At 48.2% G+C, this 17684-nt stretch overlaps 6 protein-coding genes across 6 annotated transcripts; 5 read left to right on the top strand and 1 right to left on the bottom strand.

Annotated features, from left to right (window-relative positions):
- Positions 1–96: 96 nt before the first annotated feature.
- Positions 97–1713, bottom strand: BROUX77_005987 (uncharacterized protein; the record flags this gene model as incomplete). The annotated part of the gene is made up of 1 exon (XM_073750921.1): positions 97–1713. The coding sequence occupies one exon, from the start codon at positions 1711–1713 to the stop codon at positions 97–99; it is 1617 nt and encodes a 538-aa protein (XP_073603857.1).
- Positions 1714–2146: 433 nt separating this feature from the next.
- Positions 2147–3085, top strand: BROUX77_005986 (uncharacterized protein; the record flags this gene model as incomplete). Its single annotated transcript, XM_073750920.1, has 2 exons — positions 2147–2356; positions 2447–3085. The coding sequence occupies 2 exons, from the start codon at positions 2147–2149 to the stop codon at positions 3083–3085; spliced, it is 849 nt and encodes a 282-aa protein (XP_073603856.1).
- A 2473-nt stretch (positions 3086–5558) lies between these two features.
- Positions 5559–6640, top strand: BROUX77_005985 (uncharacterized protein; the record flags this gene model as incomplete). The annotated part of the gene is made up of 2 exons (XM_073750918.1): positions 5559–6084; positions 6147–6640. The coding sequence occupies 2 exons, from the start codon at positions 5559–5561 to the stop codon at positions 6638–6640; spliced, it is 1020 nt and encodes a 339-aa protein (XP_073603855.1).
- A 690-nt stretch (positions 6641–7330) lies between these two features.
- On the top strand, positions 7331–8715 carry BROUX77_005984 (uncharacterized protein; the record flags this gene model as incomplete). The annotated part of the gene is made up of 3 exons (XM_073750917.1): positions 7331–7515; positions 7575–7868; positions 7932–8715. 3 exons carry the CDS (start codon positions 7331–7333, stop codon positions 8713–8715), a joined length of 1263 nt encoding a protein of 420 aa, XP_073603854.1.
- Positions 8716–10883: 2168 nt separating this feature from the next.
- On the top strand, positions 10884–11959 carry BROUX77_005983 (uncharacterized protein; the record flags this gene model as incomplete). Its single annotated transcript, XM_073750916.1, has 2 exons — positions 10884–11403; positions 11466–11959. 2 exons carry the CDS (start codon positions 10884–10886, stop codon positions 11957–11959), a joined length of 1014 nt encoding a protein of 337 aa, XP_073603853.1.
- Positions 11960–13683: 1724 nt separating this feature from the next.
- BROUX77_005982 (uncharacterized protein) lies at positions 13684–17031 on the top strand (the record flags this gene model as incomplete). Its single annotated transcript, XM_073750915.1, has 3 exons — positions 13684–13771; positions 14571–16195; positions 16252–17031. The coding sequence occupies 3 exons, from the start codon at positions 13684–13686 to the stop codon at positions 17029–17031; spliced, it is 2493 nt and encodes an 830-aa protein (XP_073603852.1).
- Positions 17032–17684: the final 653 nt, after the last annotated feature.

The raw sequence follows: 17684 nt of genomic DNA, 5'->3' as shown, positions 1-17684 counted from the left end.
TGTAGTCTAGAACATAAAGAAGAAATCTAGACCTGCGTATCCAAGTAGAAAGTCTTGTGAGAAATTTGAGGAAAGAAATTCATTCTAGGTTTTGTGTTAGTCTAGGTCCATAGCGTCACCCATTTTTATATCCAACACATTTTCTTGCTTGATGTGCGCCCCAGTTCCGACGACTTCAACCCAATTTTTCTCGACTTTCTTGCGCCCATAGCGTTCCAGGGCTGCGCTGCGAATGACTTCCTCATCACTCAGCAGGTCTGCTATTTGGTTAGTCAGCTGGCGAATCTGGTTCTTGACAGCCTTATGGAACATGGCTGCCCAGCCCTGATGTGCCTTGCAGCGCTTCTTGTCACACATGCCAGCTGTAGCATGTCTGTGGTCTGGGTCATTTTCCTCTTCGATGGCTGCGACAGCGGCAAGCTCACCTAGTGGTGGCTGTAGCTCATCTTGGGCAAATGAAGCTTCGCCTTCTTGTGTGGAAAGAAACACAGCGAAGGCGGCTTGGACACAGACACAGTCTAACCGGCTATCGTAACCGCATATATCATTGGTTATGAAGCCTGAAGTAACAGCGGCCCTGTGCCGTTCAGTGACACGATCAACAAGCGTAAGCATTTTCCGACATAGCTCAACCTCAGTAGCCAAGGCTGCGCGGTCTGCACTTGATTGCGCCAACAAACTCTGTTCTTCACTTGACAGATATTCATCTTCAGACTCGTCATTGTTAGAGTCAGGCGTCAGGAAAGGTTGGCGCACAAGCTTGTATGTTCCAGTAGCCTCATCAACATAGCCTAAGCCGCTAGCAATCACGCCTAGCAAGTCTTCGCGGGTCAGTTTACCAATGATGGTGGGGGGAATAGTCGAGGCTGGCGGCAGACATGACACAATGTGTTCCCACCACTGGTGGCAGTGTTCATCCGAGCAAAAGACGGAGTTGTTAAAGACATCCTCAGTCTCTGCAGCACCTGTAGCAGTGTCGTCCTCGTCATTGGCTTTAACAGCCGGGGCATAGCTACGTGCTGGTTTTCGGCAGCCATCCAGCGAGCACGTTTTCTTGTATCGTGTTACAAGCATGTCGCCGTCAGTACAGCGAGGACAGACAAACATTTCAATCAGGCTCTCGCCCATCTCGGTGTCCAAGTCGATGCACTCGCCGTGAAACCAGTCCTCACACTTTTCACAGCAAATCATCCATCGATGATCGTCGCGACCTTGACACAGACAATACGTGCCTGGATCATCACTATCCGCCACTGCCGGGCTATCCCTTGTAGTGCTGCCGCCATTTTCTCGACTGTGGTGATTGAGCACGGATGACGCGCCGTTTGTAGCTGTTGAAGCTAGAGCTGAGGACTTGGCTTTTGGCCGACGCGTAGTTGATGTTTTTGCACCGCTTGTGGCCTTTGGCCCCTTCGCCGCCACTGAAGTGGCATTAGGGACCCGTTTCGCGGCCATACCTTTCTTCTTGACTGGCAGTTTCTTTGAAGCAGTTGGTTTAGACTCTGCCGCGACGCTTAATAATTCATCGCCAAGTGTGCTGATTGTGGCGCTGAACATGACCGGAGAGGCTGCTGTAATAGACGAGGCAAGGTCGGCGTTTAATGACTGAGATTCTAACGTAGCGCTCTCAGCCCTAGTAACTTCTGGAAAGAGTTCTAGGTGTTCATAGTGAGCATCAGTAAGCCCTGCTGATGGAAGCTCATCTAGATCCATGATGTGATGCAGAGTCACGATGGGTGAGTATTGGTGGACGTTGCCTGTATGGAGCCTGCTGACAACGAGAAATTGTTTGTGACACAGTACAGGGCTACAATGAACAATATCTTAAGGGTGTATATAGTAGTGGTGTGAGGTTGGTTGAATAAAAACTAAAAGTGATGAAGCTCGATGCAAAGCGTTTGTTCCCTTTTTGGACGAACGAGGGTTGAGAAGGCAGCGCTGTTATGAACAATGCATCCATTGCTCTCGGTGGGCCTCGGTATAAATGTTATCGGCTGAACTTCGGCTGAAGACAATCCCAAGGATTCGATCATGATTTCCAAGCTTCACCACGCCAGGACGCCGACCCACGTCAAATCGCAAAAGCTGATATTCTGTTGTGGCAAGAGACGTTTGATTGCGCCAGATATATTTTCAACTTGCTGCCATGTCCTTTGTCGCCCCTCTTCGTGCCGCTGCCGGCCGCAGCGTCTTTCCGATACCGTCAGTTGCGAGACAAGCCGCGACCTACACGACCCGCGCCATCGCCCGCCCTCACATCCGTTCTTCGACATATTTCGGAAACTGCAATGTGCCTAAACAGCAATCTCGCGGTGCCAAAACTATTGGCGAAGCGAAGTCGCGTATGCGCTTCGGGGTATGAAACCTTCTTCCATGTTGGTCACAGGTATCCTGGACAATACCACATAAAACTCAAACTTCAATGCTAACGATTTGACTATTGTAGCCCTTCTCATGGCAAGCTGGTGTGCTGTGTCTGGTTACACTGGGTGGTCTGATGATTTACTTTGAAAATGAGAAAAAGCGCATGCACCAGAAGCGTATTGCCGAGGCCAACAAGCAAATCGGTCGGCCAAAAATTGGCGGCCCCTTTGAGCTACTCGACCAGAACGGCAAGCTATTTTCCAGCGAAGACCTCAAGGGTCGCTACTCGCTGGTCTACTTTGGCTTTACTCACTGTCCCGACATCTGCCCCGAAGAGCTCGACAAGATGGCCCAGATGATGGAGATTGTGAACGAGAAGATTTCCGGCTCCGTCAAGCCTGTTTTTATTACCTGCGACCCCGCTCGTGATGGTCCAGCTGAACTCAAGACCTACTTGGCTGAGTTTGATACTGACCTAGTCGGTCTGACTGGCACTTATGAGCAGATCAAGGCCGTCTGCAAATCATACCGTGTGTATTTCAGTACCCCCAGCAAGGTCAAGCCGGGCGAGGACTACCTGGTAGACCATAGTATATACTTCTACCTCATGGACCCCGAAGGCGATTTTGTTGAAGCTTTGGGCCGCCAACACTCCCCACAAGCTGCGGCCGATATTATTTTGGGCCATGTAAAGCAATGGGATGGGCAGAAGAAGTACTGAAGCGAGGGCAAGATGTATTACTTAGGCTGTCTCACGATGACCGTGGAATGCTTCATGATGGGCCGGGAAAAATGTACCACCACCACCACCACTTCTACTAATTGCATGTTACTTAGTGGATCCTGTACTATTACTTATATGTGGTAGCCAGCAAATACAGCTGTCGGCATTTCACTCCCATTCATCTCATCAAAGTCTTGATTTAATCTCCTTTGAATAGCTAGATTTACATAAACTTATGGAGGCAAGCAAATGTTACCACTCATGTTTAAATTTGCATTAATCTTCTAGACAGCTATGTGTGGTTCGAGATGTACCGCCCAAGCAACGACGTATACAAGTGAAATCGAAACTCACTCAAAGTTTCTTTGCTCATCATGTGATCTACTTTTCCGTCTAGTTTCATTCAGTCGAACACATGGACATTAAATGACAACAAGTGAGGGCGGTCTTACTCGCAGCTTCAAAACTCGGTTGTATTGTGGGAAAGCAGGATATTGGTGACATAACAAACATGTGCCATTCTTTCGCTTGGCAGGAAGTAAGTTTCTGTTCAACTAACTATACATAACGCTCACCAAACCAAGCATCACTATTTTTTATAGCCTCTAGCATGTTCTATTGAGAGGTCTGACTATCTAGCCTGACGCAGAAGCTCAATCGCAAGAAAACGTAGCGTTCATCGCTAGTCCAAGGAACAAAACGAATGATTTTGTGACTGTCAATCCACTTTGGCAAGCTTGTAAAATGAAACGTGCAATACAAGAGGCGGTGTCGAAGGTCGTACAAGGTGTGTCTTTTAGGGTTGCATGTTGTACTTGAACCGGGTCTATCGGAGTAACTATTTTTCCGGAAAATCAACTACCCACCCTGGACGACACAAGATGTTTGACAGTCTATGCAGCACATTTGACACCTCACCGAGCATTGACATAGACATACGATGTAACTATAGCTAACTAAATATTCATTGTATCGTTAACTACAAGTACCTCTCAAGGGAAAGGACGAACATAGAAACGAAAAATTCCGAACTTTCACTAGAAGAATAGTAAATTCTCCTTCACCTCACTATTCACATAACTGGTTACAGGGTAAGTGAAAAACGTTGTGGAAAGACACAATGTGATGAGTTGATCCTTTAGGTGTGGTGACGTAACTTTTGCCTTTAGCGATGGCGAAGATCATATACCGTAATTGTGGATAATATTTAGCAATAATCCCTGTACTAACCAAAGATTCACATCTTGGCAATGTGATGCTCAAGTCGAGACTCATTCAGGTGGAAACTACGCCCTATGAATATCAGTTCTCAAGTATAGTTACACCCACAATAGTATAACTAGGTGAGGAACGCCCGCAGATATGCGTCGACCTTGGGTCTAGTCCCTTATAGTCTGCCTGGACGGAGTGAAGAAGCATACACATGCAGCAACCTTTCCAAGCTTACATGGAGACCAGGACCCATGCAGTGCCATCCCGAGCCGCGGAAATCTTAATTGTCCGAACTTTCCGACACTTGCGCTAGAAGGCCTTCACTTCACTGCCGAACGGAAAGGGAAGTCAAGTCCACCGTATAGAAGATTGTAAGTCTCGCTCTAAGGAGGGATGTCATTTGTTGGACAAGGCACACCTGTAAGACGGAACCAATTGGCTCCTCAGACCATCACCGCATGAAGACACCAGCTGAAAATTTGCTCCAACGTCCTAATTTCGTGAATATAGGCCGCCTGGTATTGTGAGGAGGGTGGCTTGTATCCGACTGCGGAGATTGCGCAAGTCGAAGCGAGAGGTTACATTTAACATCATAAACGCTGATTTCTGTCAGAAAGTGTTACCTGGAGTAGTGAGTTACGGTGGCTGTAGGTACATATGTAGAAGTCCCACCGTAATCCTGAGGTGTGCTTCGGCCGACAGGAATATGTCGGTCTTGCTTGAACCGCTTCAGTATCATTGTCAGTATTTGGCGTGTATAGATACACCAGACTCATAGAGTAGACCGGAACCTACAGGCATGATCATGGCAGGGAATTATGTTGCGGGAAGCAGCTTAAGCGAGTACGGACTTTGTGCTCAAGAGCATGAATACAGTACACATAATGTAACGCCAGTCTTCAGCTAGAGGACTGAATTTAAGCAACTTTGAAGCGGCTCATGCTGTAGATGCTTGTCTCGTCAATCTCCAAACCTGACTGAAAGTGTACTCACCAGAAGCAATTTCAGCACGCTTCAAGATAGCCCTGATAGCATATAGGAATTCCCTTCTACTTGGAGAAGATATTTCATAGTTCAGGGCGTCCAAGAAAGCCCATAATCAAGTATATATGGGCGGTAGATCTCCTACTGATGCCGTTGACTACAGTCCTACTTCGCAGCTCATCCGGCCCTAACCACTTTAATCGTCTACTTAGAACTGCCACTACTTTGTCTTGATCTTTTAATCTTCTAATCCTCCACATCAGCCTTTATTATCATGAAGTTCGCTCAGGTCGGTTTCCTCGTCTCTGTTGCTATCACTGCTTCTGCTAGTAGGAAGCATGATCTGATTGGTCGTAGAGGCGGTGTCGCTGTTCTCGATGGGAACGAGAAGGTGAATCACGATACCCATGAAATTATTCAGTACGACCCCGAGACCTTTATGGAGCATGCCTTCCGCTGCCCCAAAAGTCAGGGTACTCGGCTTTCTTTCTCCAGCTGTGAAGGGTATGTTGCCTGCTGCTTTCCTGGGCAGCGCCTCATTGGCTCTCCTGACACCGCGTTTGGTTGCTGCGGCGAGGGACACGAGATTGCCGGCACTGCCAGCACCGGCTATACCTGCTGTCCTACGGGCCAGATCTACGATGGTAAAAAATGCGGCGACACCAAGACCGAGTCTGTTTGCCACAACGGTAAGCTCCTGGTCAACGGCAAGTGTGACTGCCCTTCTAGCACTAAAGAAGGCGCGGATGGTCTATGTCACAGCCGCAACAACGCCCCTTGCGATAGTGGCATCCAAGAGGGTAAGAATAAACAATCACTTCTTCCGATTGTGTTCATGGCAAAATGTACTAACATACCGTAGGCAAGTGCTACTCTATTGAAATGGAGAACGGCAACATACTTGGCCACATGATTGATGGAGGCTACACTGCCGGATCTATGAAGCGCGAGAAGATTGACGGCAAGTTTAAGTTCTGCCTGTCAGAAGCTTGCAATGGCGGACGGAGCATCAACCCCGCCGACAACTTTCGCATCCGAGACCTTCACAGTGACGCCGCCGGTCAACATGCCAATCAATGGATTGACCATAATGTCAACGGGGCTCACCTGAACAAGGTCGCCGAATACAACAAGGCTGGTGTTTTCTCTCTGACTAAATGGAGTTGTGGCAAGTACTGCCTCTCTGGTGACGAAAACCATGGTCTTGGCCCTGCTTGCCCCAGCGAAAACATTGCCATGACTTTCCTGACCAGCAACAAAGACGTTTGCCGCCCTATCAAGATTGTCGAAGTTCCTTGCAACAACCGTGACATTACAAACAACTGCCTTTGGGACAAGCCCATGGACACCTGTTAAATGGTATTACGTCGAAATGCAGCAGTTATTTGGCTGTTCGTAGCTGATTATAGCTACGAAAATATAGCGACCTGGATTCTGGCACCGAAATCGATTATCTACCAGCCTCAAGCCACTTGGCATTAAATGTGTTTGTTAAGAAGCACGGGAACTGCCAAGTGGAAATCAGTTAATTGATATATAACGTAGTCAATACATATATAACTCCTCATTGACTAACCTTCAAATGATGACGTCACTGTCGTTCGTTACACATGCTGTCACATCAGGTGTGGTAGGAATCTAATATTCATGTAGGGGTAAGTAACCCGAACAGGTGCAACAAAAAGAATACTAGGGAACAATCTAACGTAGTTATTGGACTCGAGATTAGATAAACCTCGGAAAAGAAAACAAAAAGACCTGGATATCAGAATGGACATTGTGGTGTTAACAATGCAAGCTCAGGGCTCCATGTTCGAAGCTGTAATATGCGTCATGTAATATACCGTGGTATCACCAGAAAGGGCCCACTATAGATAAGCCAGCTCGAGATAAGCGGCAGCTTCTAGAATCACACTAACAGCACACCAAGACATACAACAATCATTAGCTACCACGAACGTTGTTGCAACCTAAAAATACACCAGCATTATATTGGCTTCGTCATTTGATTGTGAGCTACTAACCATTCCATTTTGAATACGCGAAATGGGCTCTATCCTTCTATCAGCCACTCGCGGCTCATTCAAGAGTGGGCTGACTCGTTGTGGCCTCAACTTCAACTCGAGCTCCAATCTCGCAGCGGCTCCTCGGGGCTTATTACAGCGCAGACTCACTTCAGCTTCCAAGTTCCCTTTGCCCAACAAAGTTGCCTCTTTTGCATTTGCCTTTGAGTGAGCAGTTAGCCTTTCTAATGCTCAGTAGATGCTCAGTAACTAACCTCTTGCTGTAGCATCGACGGCGTGCTTTTACATGTGGCCAAGCCCATCCCAGGGGCTGCTGAGTCATTGCAGTTTTTGAATGACAACAATATCCCGTTCATCTTGTTGACCAATGGTGGTGGAAAGCACGAGAAAGATCGTGTAGCTGACCTCACGGATAAGCTGGGTGTGAAGCTTACTACAGAAAACTTCGTACAGTCGCATACCCCCTTTCGTGATCTTGTCGAAAATGCCGAGGGTCTCAAAGAGAAAACAATTCTCGTTACTGGTGCAGATGCGCACAAGTGTAGACAAATCGCCGAGGCGTGAGTTGTTAGAGCGCTATTCAATCAACCGGTCAAGAGTTGTGGTGCTGACATGATGCATAGCTATGGTTTCCAGAAAGTGGTAACCCCCGCAGATATCCTGGCTGCCAATCCCACCATTTTCCCTTTCCAAACACTGATGAAGGAAGTCTATGAAAACACATGGCGCCCTCTTCCTAAACCTCTTTACAATCCCAACAAGCCCTCGGTTGATGCCCTGAAGTTCGACGCTATCTTTGTATTCAATGATCCCCGGGATTGGTCGCTTGATATTCAAATAATTACTGATGTGCTGCAATCGCACAATGGCATCATTGGAACCTACTCCCCGAAAAACGGCGACCCTAACCTTCCCAACCACGGCTGGCAAGGCGATAGCCAGCCACGCATATACTTCTCTAACCCTGATATTCTTTGGGCCGCCCACTTCCACCAGCCACGTCTCGGACAAGGCGCCTTCCAGGCCTCACTTGATGGTGTTTGGCGCGCCATTACCAACGGCCATTCACTCCAACGAACAGTCATCGGCAAACCGCATCAATTGACCTATGAATATGCGGAGCGTGTGTTAAACCGGCACCACTTTTATCTCGCAGGCGGCAAGCCTGGCGATGATGTTGACCCGCTACGCAACGTATACATGGTTGGAGATAATCCGGAAAGCGATATTCGTGGTGCCAATGAGTTTCGTAGTGCGAATGGTGCAAACTGGTTGTCACTGCTGGTTCATACAGGTGTGTGGAGCGAGGTCAGAGGGCCGCCGGCACATACACCCACAGTTATCGTACCAGATGTGCGTGAGGCAGTTAGATGGGCGCTCAAACGCGAGGGAATGAGCGGGCTGTAGTTGGCTTTAACCAGTGGAACATTGTTCAGACAGATGAGAAAGGAAGACCTTTGCTCTATATCATATGAATATTACCCTGAATAGTCTACAAAGCCAGCACAATACATGTAGCTACACGTGTTTGGCAATCAGGGCTTAGATAGGCATCGTTTATCTAATTGCATGTCAATTGAGCCCAGATATTCATTTTTGAGAGCCTGAAACTCCGGCAGTATGTTCATCTTCAACTCATCTTGAAGCGCATGAGCCCTATTTTCTGCAGAAAACTCCAAGCCTTGAGACTTCGCGGAGGTATCAGCTTCCAACTGATATGTGTGCTTACAAATGTTAGAAAGCACAACCTCAAGGTTGCTTGTCCAAATGATGAGGCTATCATTACTCTCAACCGATAAGAAAGCCGATCTTTCCGTTAGTGTCAGTTCACTTTGGCATGCTTGCAAAATGAGGCATGTGATACAAACTACGATGTCGCTGGTTCAAGTTGCACAAGAAAGCTCTGTTAGGGTTACATAATACATACTTGCGTTTGGAATAATTACTTACCCTGGACAACACCGGATTTTTGACAATCTGTAACTACGGGATGTTTGACACCTAGTCGAGTGCTGATATAGACTTTGGACGTATAGTAATTGACTTTATCGGTACAAAGACCCCGTAGAGGCGAGAATAAACACAACAGCAAAGAGTTCCAGATTGTCACTTGAAGAATCGTAAATGTCTCTTCACTATTCACATAGCCATGTGATAAATAAGAAACACCACCGGAGGACAGAATAACAATATCTTGGTCTTTTGGGCACAGTGACGTAAATTTTTCTTTCAACCGTAGAGAGAGCCATGTGCTGTAAATGCGGATAATAGCCAGCAAGAATCGAATCCTGTCCTAGATTCTACATAGCTCAACCCGATCCGCCTTGGCAAGGCGATTTTCAAGTTGGGAGACTGATTTGAGCGAGCAATGCGACCTATGAATACCAGTAGTCAAGCATAGTTACATCCACAATAGTGTAGCTGAGTGAAGAACGCCCCCAGGTATGCGTCGACCTTGGGTCTAGTCCCTTGCAGTATACCTAGAAGGGAATGAAAGAGGATACTTCACACATGCAACAACTTTTCCAACCCTGCAGGGACACCAGTACCCATGCAGTGCCGTCCCGAGCCGCAGAATCTTAATTGTCCAAATTTCCCGACACTTGCGCTAGAAGGATTTCACTTCACTGCCGAACGGGAAGGGAAGTTCACCGCATATTTGAGGGTGAAGATTGTGTGTCTCGCCCTAAGGAGGGATGTGGTTGGTCAGGCAAGGCAAACTTGTAAGGGGGAATCAGTTGACCACTCAGATCATCACCACATGAAGACATCTAGCTGAAGATTTACTCCAACTTCTTAATCTGGTGAATCAGGACTACTTGGTATTGTAGAGATGATGGCTTAAAATTCGTTGTATCTGACTGCGGAGTTTGTGCAAGTGAAAACGAAGTTACATTTGACATCGTGACTGCTGATCACTGTCAAAAAGCGTTCTCTAGAGTAGTGGGTAATGGTGACTCTAGCTATACATAAGTCCCATCGTAATTCTTCGGGCTGCTTCGACTGACCGGAACATGTCAGTCTTGCTTGAGCTATGTCAATATCATTGGCAGTATTTGATGTTCTTGTTTCATGAGGATGTAACTGCCAGCCTCAAAGGTCAGGCCGGAATCTACAGTCAGGATCATGATAGGGAATCATGCTACTGGAAGCAGGTTAAGTGAGTACACATTTCTTGCTCAAGAGCATGAATACATGATGTAACGTAGATCTTCAGCTTGGAGACCGAATGTAAGGAACTTCATAGTAGTCCGACCTGTGTGTGCGTGTCTCATTAATCTCTAGATTTGACTGAAAGCGTACTTACCATGAGCAATTTCAGGACAGTTCAGAATAGCCCTGGCAGTAAATAGGAATTTTCATTCACTTGGGCAAGATATTTCATAATTCAAGGCGTCTTAGGAAGCTCATAATCGAGTATATAATGACGGCAGATTTCCCACTGATGCTTTTGACCATGACTTCACTCCACAGTTCATCCAGCCCAATCACTCCAATCTTCTACTCATCGTTAACACTGACTACAAAGTCTTAATCTCTTAATATTCTGATTCTACACATCAATCTTTGTCATCATGAAGTTCTCTCAAATCAGTTTCTTAGTCTCTGTTGCTATCACCGCTGTCTCTGGCGAGGAGTACAACCTTATCAATGGTGGAGGCTTTGTATCTGTTCTTGATGGCAATGAGCAGATGTCCAGCGACAACCAGGAAATTGTTACCTACGATCCCAAGGCACGCAGGGAACACGTCATCCGCTGCCCCAGAAGGGACGGTACCAAACTTACTTTCTCCGAGGGTAGAAAGTATGTTGCCTGCTGCTCTCCCGGGGAGCTCCTCGTGGGCTCTCCTGACGCTGCGTTTGCCTGCTGCGGCGAAGGGCACGATGTTGCTGGCAGTGCCGCCGCTGGCTATGACTGCTGTCCTACGGGCCAACTATACGACGGCACAAAGTGTAGCCCTCCCGAGCCTGTCTGCCCCAACGGCAAAATACTGATCAACGGCGAGTGTGCCTGCCCTGCCAACACTAAGGAAGGCCCGGATGGCCTTTGCCATATCCACAACAACGACGATTGTGACAGCGGCATTAAGGAGGGTAAGAATAAACAATCACTTCTTCCGATTGTGTTCATGGCAAAATGTACTAACATACCGTAGGCAAGTGCTACTCTATTGAAATGGAGAACGGCAACTTACTTGGCTACATGGCAGATGGAGGCTACACTGCCGGATCTCCGAAGCGCGAGAAGATTGACGGCAAGTTTAAGTTCTGCCTGTCAGAAGCTTGCAATGGCGGACGGAGCATCAACCCCGCCGACAACTTTCGCATCCGAGACCTTCACAGTGACGCCGCCGGTCAACATGCCAATCAATGGATTGACCACAAAATCAACGGGGCTCACCTGAAAAAGGTCGCCGAATACAACAAGGCTGGTGTTTTCTCTCTGACTAAATGGAGTTGTGGCAAGTACTGCCTCTCTGGTGACGAAAACCATGGTCTTGGCCCTGCTTGCCCCAGCAACAACATTGCCTTGACTTTCTTAACCCGCAACAAGGACGTTTGCCGCCCTATCAAGATTACCGAGATTCCTTGCGACAACCGCGACAACGCAAACAACTGCCTTTGGAACAAGCCCATCAACACCTGTTAAAGGGTATTCCATCAGGACACAATAGCCATACGCTCTTTCGCGGCCAATTACAGCCACGATAACACTTTGACTTGAATCCTTGCGCGGAACTCGATTATCTATCAGCCCCATGCCATTTGGAATCGAATGGGGTTGTCAGGAAGCATGGAAACTATCAAGTCTTGATTAGTTCACTAATATAATATTTAATACATCTACTCATTCATTAACCTGTCAAATTTTCACCACCATTGTAGTAATACCAGAAGTGTGTGCATCTGAGGCAGATGGCGGTCGATCTGTATTCTTGGAGTCAGCCGCGTCGCGATGATGACGTCACTGCCGTTCGTTACACATGCTGGCACATGAGGTGTCGTAGGAATCTAATTTCTATGTAGGGGTAAGCAGCCCAAACAGGTACAACAAAAAAGACTAGGCAACATCCAAAGCAATTATGCGACTCGAGATCAGATAAACATCGGAAAACAGAACAAAAAACACCCGACATATCAGAATGAACACTGCCGCTGTAGTTGCTTACGCCAGAAGAAGCATTGCAACCAAAGAACGTGGTAGAAGACAATAGAAGGGTGCATCACAAGGTGGGACAAATGGCAGGCGGGCGATCGGTGGGCAGGAACGAACACATTGCAGAACAGGTCATTGGCTGCTCCATTTTCACATGCAAATAATGTGACGGCGATGTAATATTGCTGATTGGTGTGAGGCCACACTCACGCATACAGAAATACGACACACAGATATCCAATTTCCTGGATCCTGCAGCACAAAAAAAAAGCTCGAGGATGCAGGATTCACATAGAATCAGTCGAAGCCCGTAAGTTTGTTGGGAGAAAAAACTGGGCTGGCAGACCTAGACGTGGGGGGAGGGAGGCAATTGTCCAGTTTTTTTTTCATTAGCATGTGAAGAAAAAGAGACTGGACAAAAACAGCAGTAGCTTCCCGTACAACCTCATGTTTCCTGGGCTACTTCTCAATTTGTCTTGGCCCACCTTGGCCTCCCTGGCGCACCTGACCTGTTGTGTCTAGAAATCTTGGTGCTGACAGCGTCCGCAATCGTCGTTTGGCCATCTGTCAACCGTTCTCTTTCCCGCCTGGATCGGCTACTTTATTCTGAACTTTATTTCTGCCCACTGCACTTTTTTTTTTCTTCACCATTGTTCTCCCACGCGCACTTTGAGGTCTTTTTCTGCTCCTGCCATTCGTCCGTCGCCTTCTTCTTTAGCAACTGCCACCGACTGTGCACTTCTCCTTATCTTCTTATCAGCGTCTGTTGGTCCTTTCTATTCCAAGTCTATCCCCATTCTACGCTTCTCCATCTTTCACGTCTTCTCATATCAACTTGCCCACCGACCTTTGGCGTGAATCGCCGAGTGTTCCGTTTCACACCTCCATTTTCTGCCGTACCTTTATGTGCTTTCTTTCCTACTAACCAACTGTCTGGCGCCATCTTCACCCCCGTCGCTGTGCTCATCCAAACTTGCTGTGCTATCATGTGGTGTTAGTCAAGCCTTGTTTTTTATTCTGCTTGTATCGATATCTCACAGCCTCTCTTTGTATGATAGACTGCCAAACCCAACACAGAGAGGACTTAATAGCGCTGCTCGAGGCTGAATCGAGCTGATTTCACTAACGCCTATACTTCCACCTACCCATTGTCTCTTCCCCAGACCTCTTGCAGCTCTAGTTTCCACAACCTGCACCACCTTGTATTGTACGACACAATGGATTCGCCTGCATCTGGAGCCATTCCCCGGGGGCCTGTAGCCCCCAAAGCCAGTGTCAGTGCCGCCTCTGAAAAGTCAATTAAAGGTACGCATGATCGCTTGCTGTGGTACTGTCATCTTTGTCACACCCAGCCATCAACCAAAACCCCTACTCAACCTCTGTACCCATACGCCCTACACCCCATATATGCATGTGCTTTGAGACCATACCGTGGCTCTTACGTCCACCGGTATTCCCCATCTCTCCACTTATTCGTCCTTTGAGCGTGGAACTGAAACGTGGGTGAACAAGTAAACACCCCGGGAAGCTACTTGCTTGCTAAGTCCCTTTCCTATGGCTGTTTCTGTCTGTGCCACTCGAACTTTGTTTGCCCAGGGATCAGAACTTGATAAGTATCATGCTCGTGTGGTCTTTTGAGTTCTGGCCAATCATGTCGAGGAGAATCGTCTCGGTTGAATTGAAGTTCCAATATCCCGGTGCTAGTCATGTCGAGCCAATACATCTTAGACCTATTGAGTTCACCACAGATAAGCCGGGCAAGAGTTCTTGAGCTCAGTCACGGGGAACACCAAAGCAAAAGACGTCACGCCCAGACAACTTTCTGGGTCCTCTTTTCCCATCTGGTCTGTCTGACAGAAACAAAGCACATTAACCTACTGGTTACCGACATAATTACAAGATGGCAGCCATACCCCGTCTCCTCTTTATCTTCCGTGGTGGAAACTATGTCTTTGGTGCTTGCACTTTCTCTCGTTCCCACTGAGCCTTACAGATCTTGGATTCATGAATGATCTTAATGTTCCAATACCTTGTATCGCTCGTCATATCCTTACGCCTCCCAAGATTGGTTGCTAACACTGTCTACTGGTTTATTGCTTGACAGGTGTACAAATTGCAGATCCTGAAACTTTCCAGTTCGCTGAAGCTGAAACCTGGCCCAAGGAAGAGACCGCCTTAAAGAAACAATACAGAGCCGGTCTTGGAGACCGCCGTTTGAGTGGGAGAATGCCCGCCATGTCATCTTTGTCGCTAACATCGCCGGCTTTGGGACCTACCTTGCTTGAGACATTCATCCCCGAGCAAAGCCTAGAGGTCAATGGGGCTAGCCAAGCACAGGATGATACTTCTACCGCTACTATTGCAGCTAATGGCACTGGGTCCGGGGTAACACTGGGAACTGGCCTTCTACACGGACACCAGAATGGCACCAAAACACCACAGCAAACCCACCGCAGCCGTGGATCCAAAGTTACCGAGCGACTTCTAGCACAAGTTGCTGAATGGCTGGAGCACGAAAAGGCCAAGGCAGAGCGTCGCAAGACAAGTGCTCGTGTCCTTCGGCGCCGGTCTCCCCGCAATAGCGATAACAACCTTTCTTCCTCTCCCGACAAACCTTCGTCTAAACCAACGATTGTCACCGAGTCGCCTACCTCCCAGTCCCATGTGCGGTCTAGTTCTGTGGATTCTCAGGTCAGTGATGACGTGTCCCTAGACCGCCTGCAACGCATAATAGAAGAAACCGTCTCAAATCTAGGCCTTTCACAGGCTCCCGCCTTCACCCCTCGTCTTGGGCGTCGTCCGTCCCGGCGCCGACCTCTTCTTCGCACTAACTCTTCGGATACCGAGTATACCGACGGTGATGTGGTGGTACCGTCGTGTGACGGTGTACTCGATGTTAGCAAGACGCTGGCTTACAGTGGAGGTCAAGCTTCTGCCTCATCATCTGAAGGCTTTTCAAAGCACAAAGAAAAGGAACGTCAATCCTGGACTATCTTTAAAAACGAGATCATCAGGCTCACACATACGCTGAAGCTGAAAGGCTGGCGTCGCGTGCCTTTGGAGAGTGGCGATTTAATCTCTGTTGAGCGTATCAGCGGTGCCTTGACCAATGCAGTTTATATGGTCTCGCCTCCTACTGAACTTCCTCAAGATTCATCGCTCTCACCTGTAATGATGACTTCACGCAAGCCTCCGCCTAAGCTGCTACTGCGCGTCTATGGACCTCAAGTAGAGACGCTGATCGACCGAGAAGCTGAGCTTGCAGTTTTACGCCGTCTTGCCCGCAAGAGAATCGGGCCCCGGCTTCTTGGAACCTTTGAAAATGGCCGATTCGAAGAGTTTCTCAACGCCATTACTCTACGGCCACAAAATCTACGAGAGCCCGAAACCTCTCGACAGATTGCTAAGCGTATGCGCGAACTCCACCAAGGAATTGATCTACTGCCCAGTGAGCGTCTGGGAGGCCCTGCTGTACTTAACAATTGGGACAAGTGGCAGGATGCTGTCGAAAAGATCATCATGACATTGGACAAGAAATACGAAGCAGCTAAGGCTGCAGGAGAGACAGCAGGCAGACCGGCGCCAGATTCGTGGATGAGTAACGGCTATGTGTGTGGTGTGGAATGGGCTGTATTCCGCGATATGGTGAAAAAACACCGAGAATACGTGGAAAAGGCGTACGGCTCCAAACAGAGACTGCAAGAGTCGTTGGTATTCTGCCACAACGATGTAAGTGTCCTAATCCAGACGCTAGCTTCATACAATCTGCTAACACCTACCTTTAGACGCAGTATGGCAACATTCTTCGCATCGAGCCCGACAACCAGAAGTCGCCGCTTTTACAGCCAGCGAACAAGCACAAACAGCTCGCTGTCATTGATTTTGAATACGCAGCTGCAAATGTGCCTGGACTCGACATTGCGAACCATTTTACGGAATGGGCCTACAACTACCACGACCTGACTGCCCCTTACAAGTGCAATACTGAAGTGTATCCGACGCGCGAAGAGCAGCTGCGCTTCATCCGTGCCTATGTTGACCATCAGCCGCAATTCCCACACTCGGGCGCCACCCCGCGCATGACGCCGCTAGACTCCCTCACCAACACGCCACATCTCGGCCCGATGTCGTCCAGCGCATCGATCGTGGATTTCATGCTAGATGCGAGATCTATAAACGCGCCCGCGCCTGCCGTCGGTGCCAGTATCGTTGGGCTGACCTCGACGTCCAAGGAGGATCTTTCGCTGAGCGCCCGAGACGAGGAAAGCGAGATCCGTGTCAAGGAACTCTACGATGAGTCAATTCTATGGCGAGCGGCGAATAGTGCCCAGTGGGTTGCCTGGGGAATTGTGCAGGCCAAGGTTGAGACAAGCGAGGAGGGCCCAGAGGCTGAAACAGAGAAGTCAGACAATGGCGAAGACGACAAGGATGAGGCTTTCGACTATCTAAGCTACGCCCAGAGCCGAGCCTTGTTCTTTTGGGGTGATTGTGTGGTATTGGGACTGATCAAGAAACAGGAGCTCCCAGAGAGTTTGCAAAAGCAAATCAAGATCGTGCGTAGCTGAGCCCGAGGCAGAAGTAGAGACAACTATGTAGACATGTATTCACCACTTATGTATGTAACCATGAGTATAATTTGGCAAGGGTTTACAAGTACTGTAGAATGAGTCCGCCTCCCAATACACTTACTTATATATATAGGATGCAAAAGTCTGCACGTCTAGAGATGTGTCCAGCACCCAAGTCACGGGCCAGATCTGAGATCTGGATCTAGTCGGCTGCAGCTGAAGTTTGGCCACCCACAGATTTAAGCAGGTACAAAGGGCGATCCCCGCAGATCACAGCAGAAAACATGGGCGCAGGCGCAGACGCAGACTTTGGTGTCCAAAGAACCCGTAGACAAAGGGGCTCGGCCAGAGGAGAGAGGAGGAGAAGCGGTGGGGGTTGCGGCTCTAGCTATATTTCCATGGCTGCATGTGCAACAATCCAGTCTTGCTCTCTTGGGTGCTCCCCAAATGCAACAAGACGATCTTGCTCGGCTTTCTACATCCCGGGCCACTTTTCTCACTTGCTGCAAAGCAGTCTTGCCTTTGTTCAATCGCCCTTTTGTGCACTTGGTATTCTCGCTATTACGGTTGCGCTTTCATTTTCTTCTTCTTTTTCCCCTTGTTTTGTTGTCACACTTTGTGTGGTATCCTTCGCATCGCTTGGTGTTTTA

The sequence above is a fragment of the Berkeleyomyces rouxiae genome, assembly GCF_048999995.1.
Source record: "Berkeleyomyces rouxiae strain 22BRR77 chromosome Unknown BrBRR77_ptg000007l, whole genome shotgun sequence".
Taxonomy (NCBI): domain Eukaryota; kingdom Fungi; phylum Ascomycota; class Sordariomycetes; order Microascales; family Ceratocystidaceae; genus Berkeleyomyces; species Berkeleyomyces rouxiae.
The sequence above is the reverse complement of the archived record's forward strand: the minus strand, read 5'-3'. Positions and strand labels throughout refer to the sequence as shown.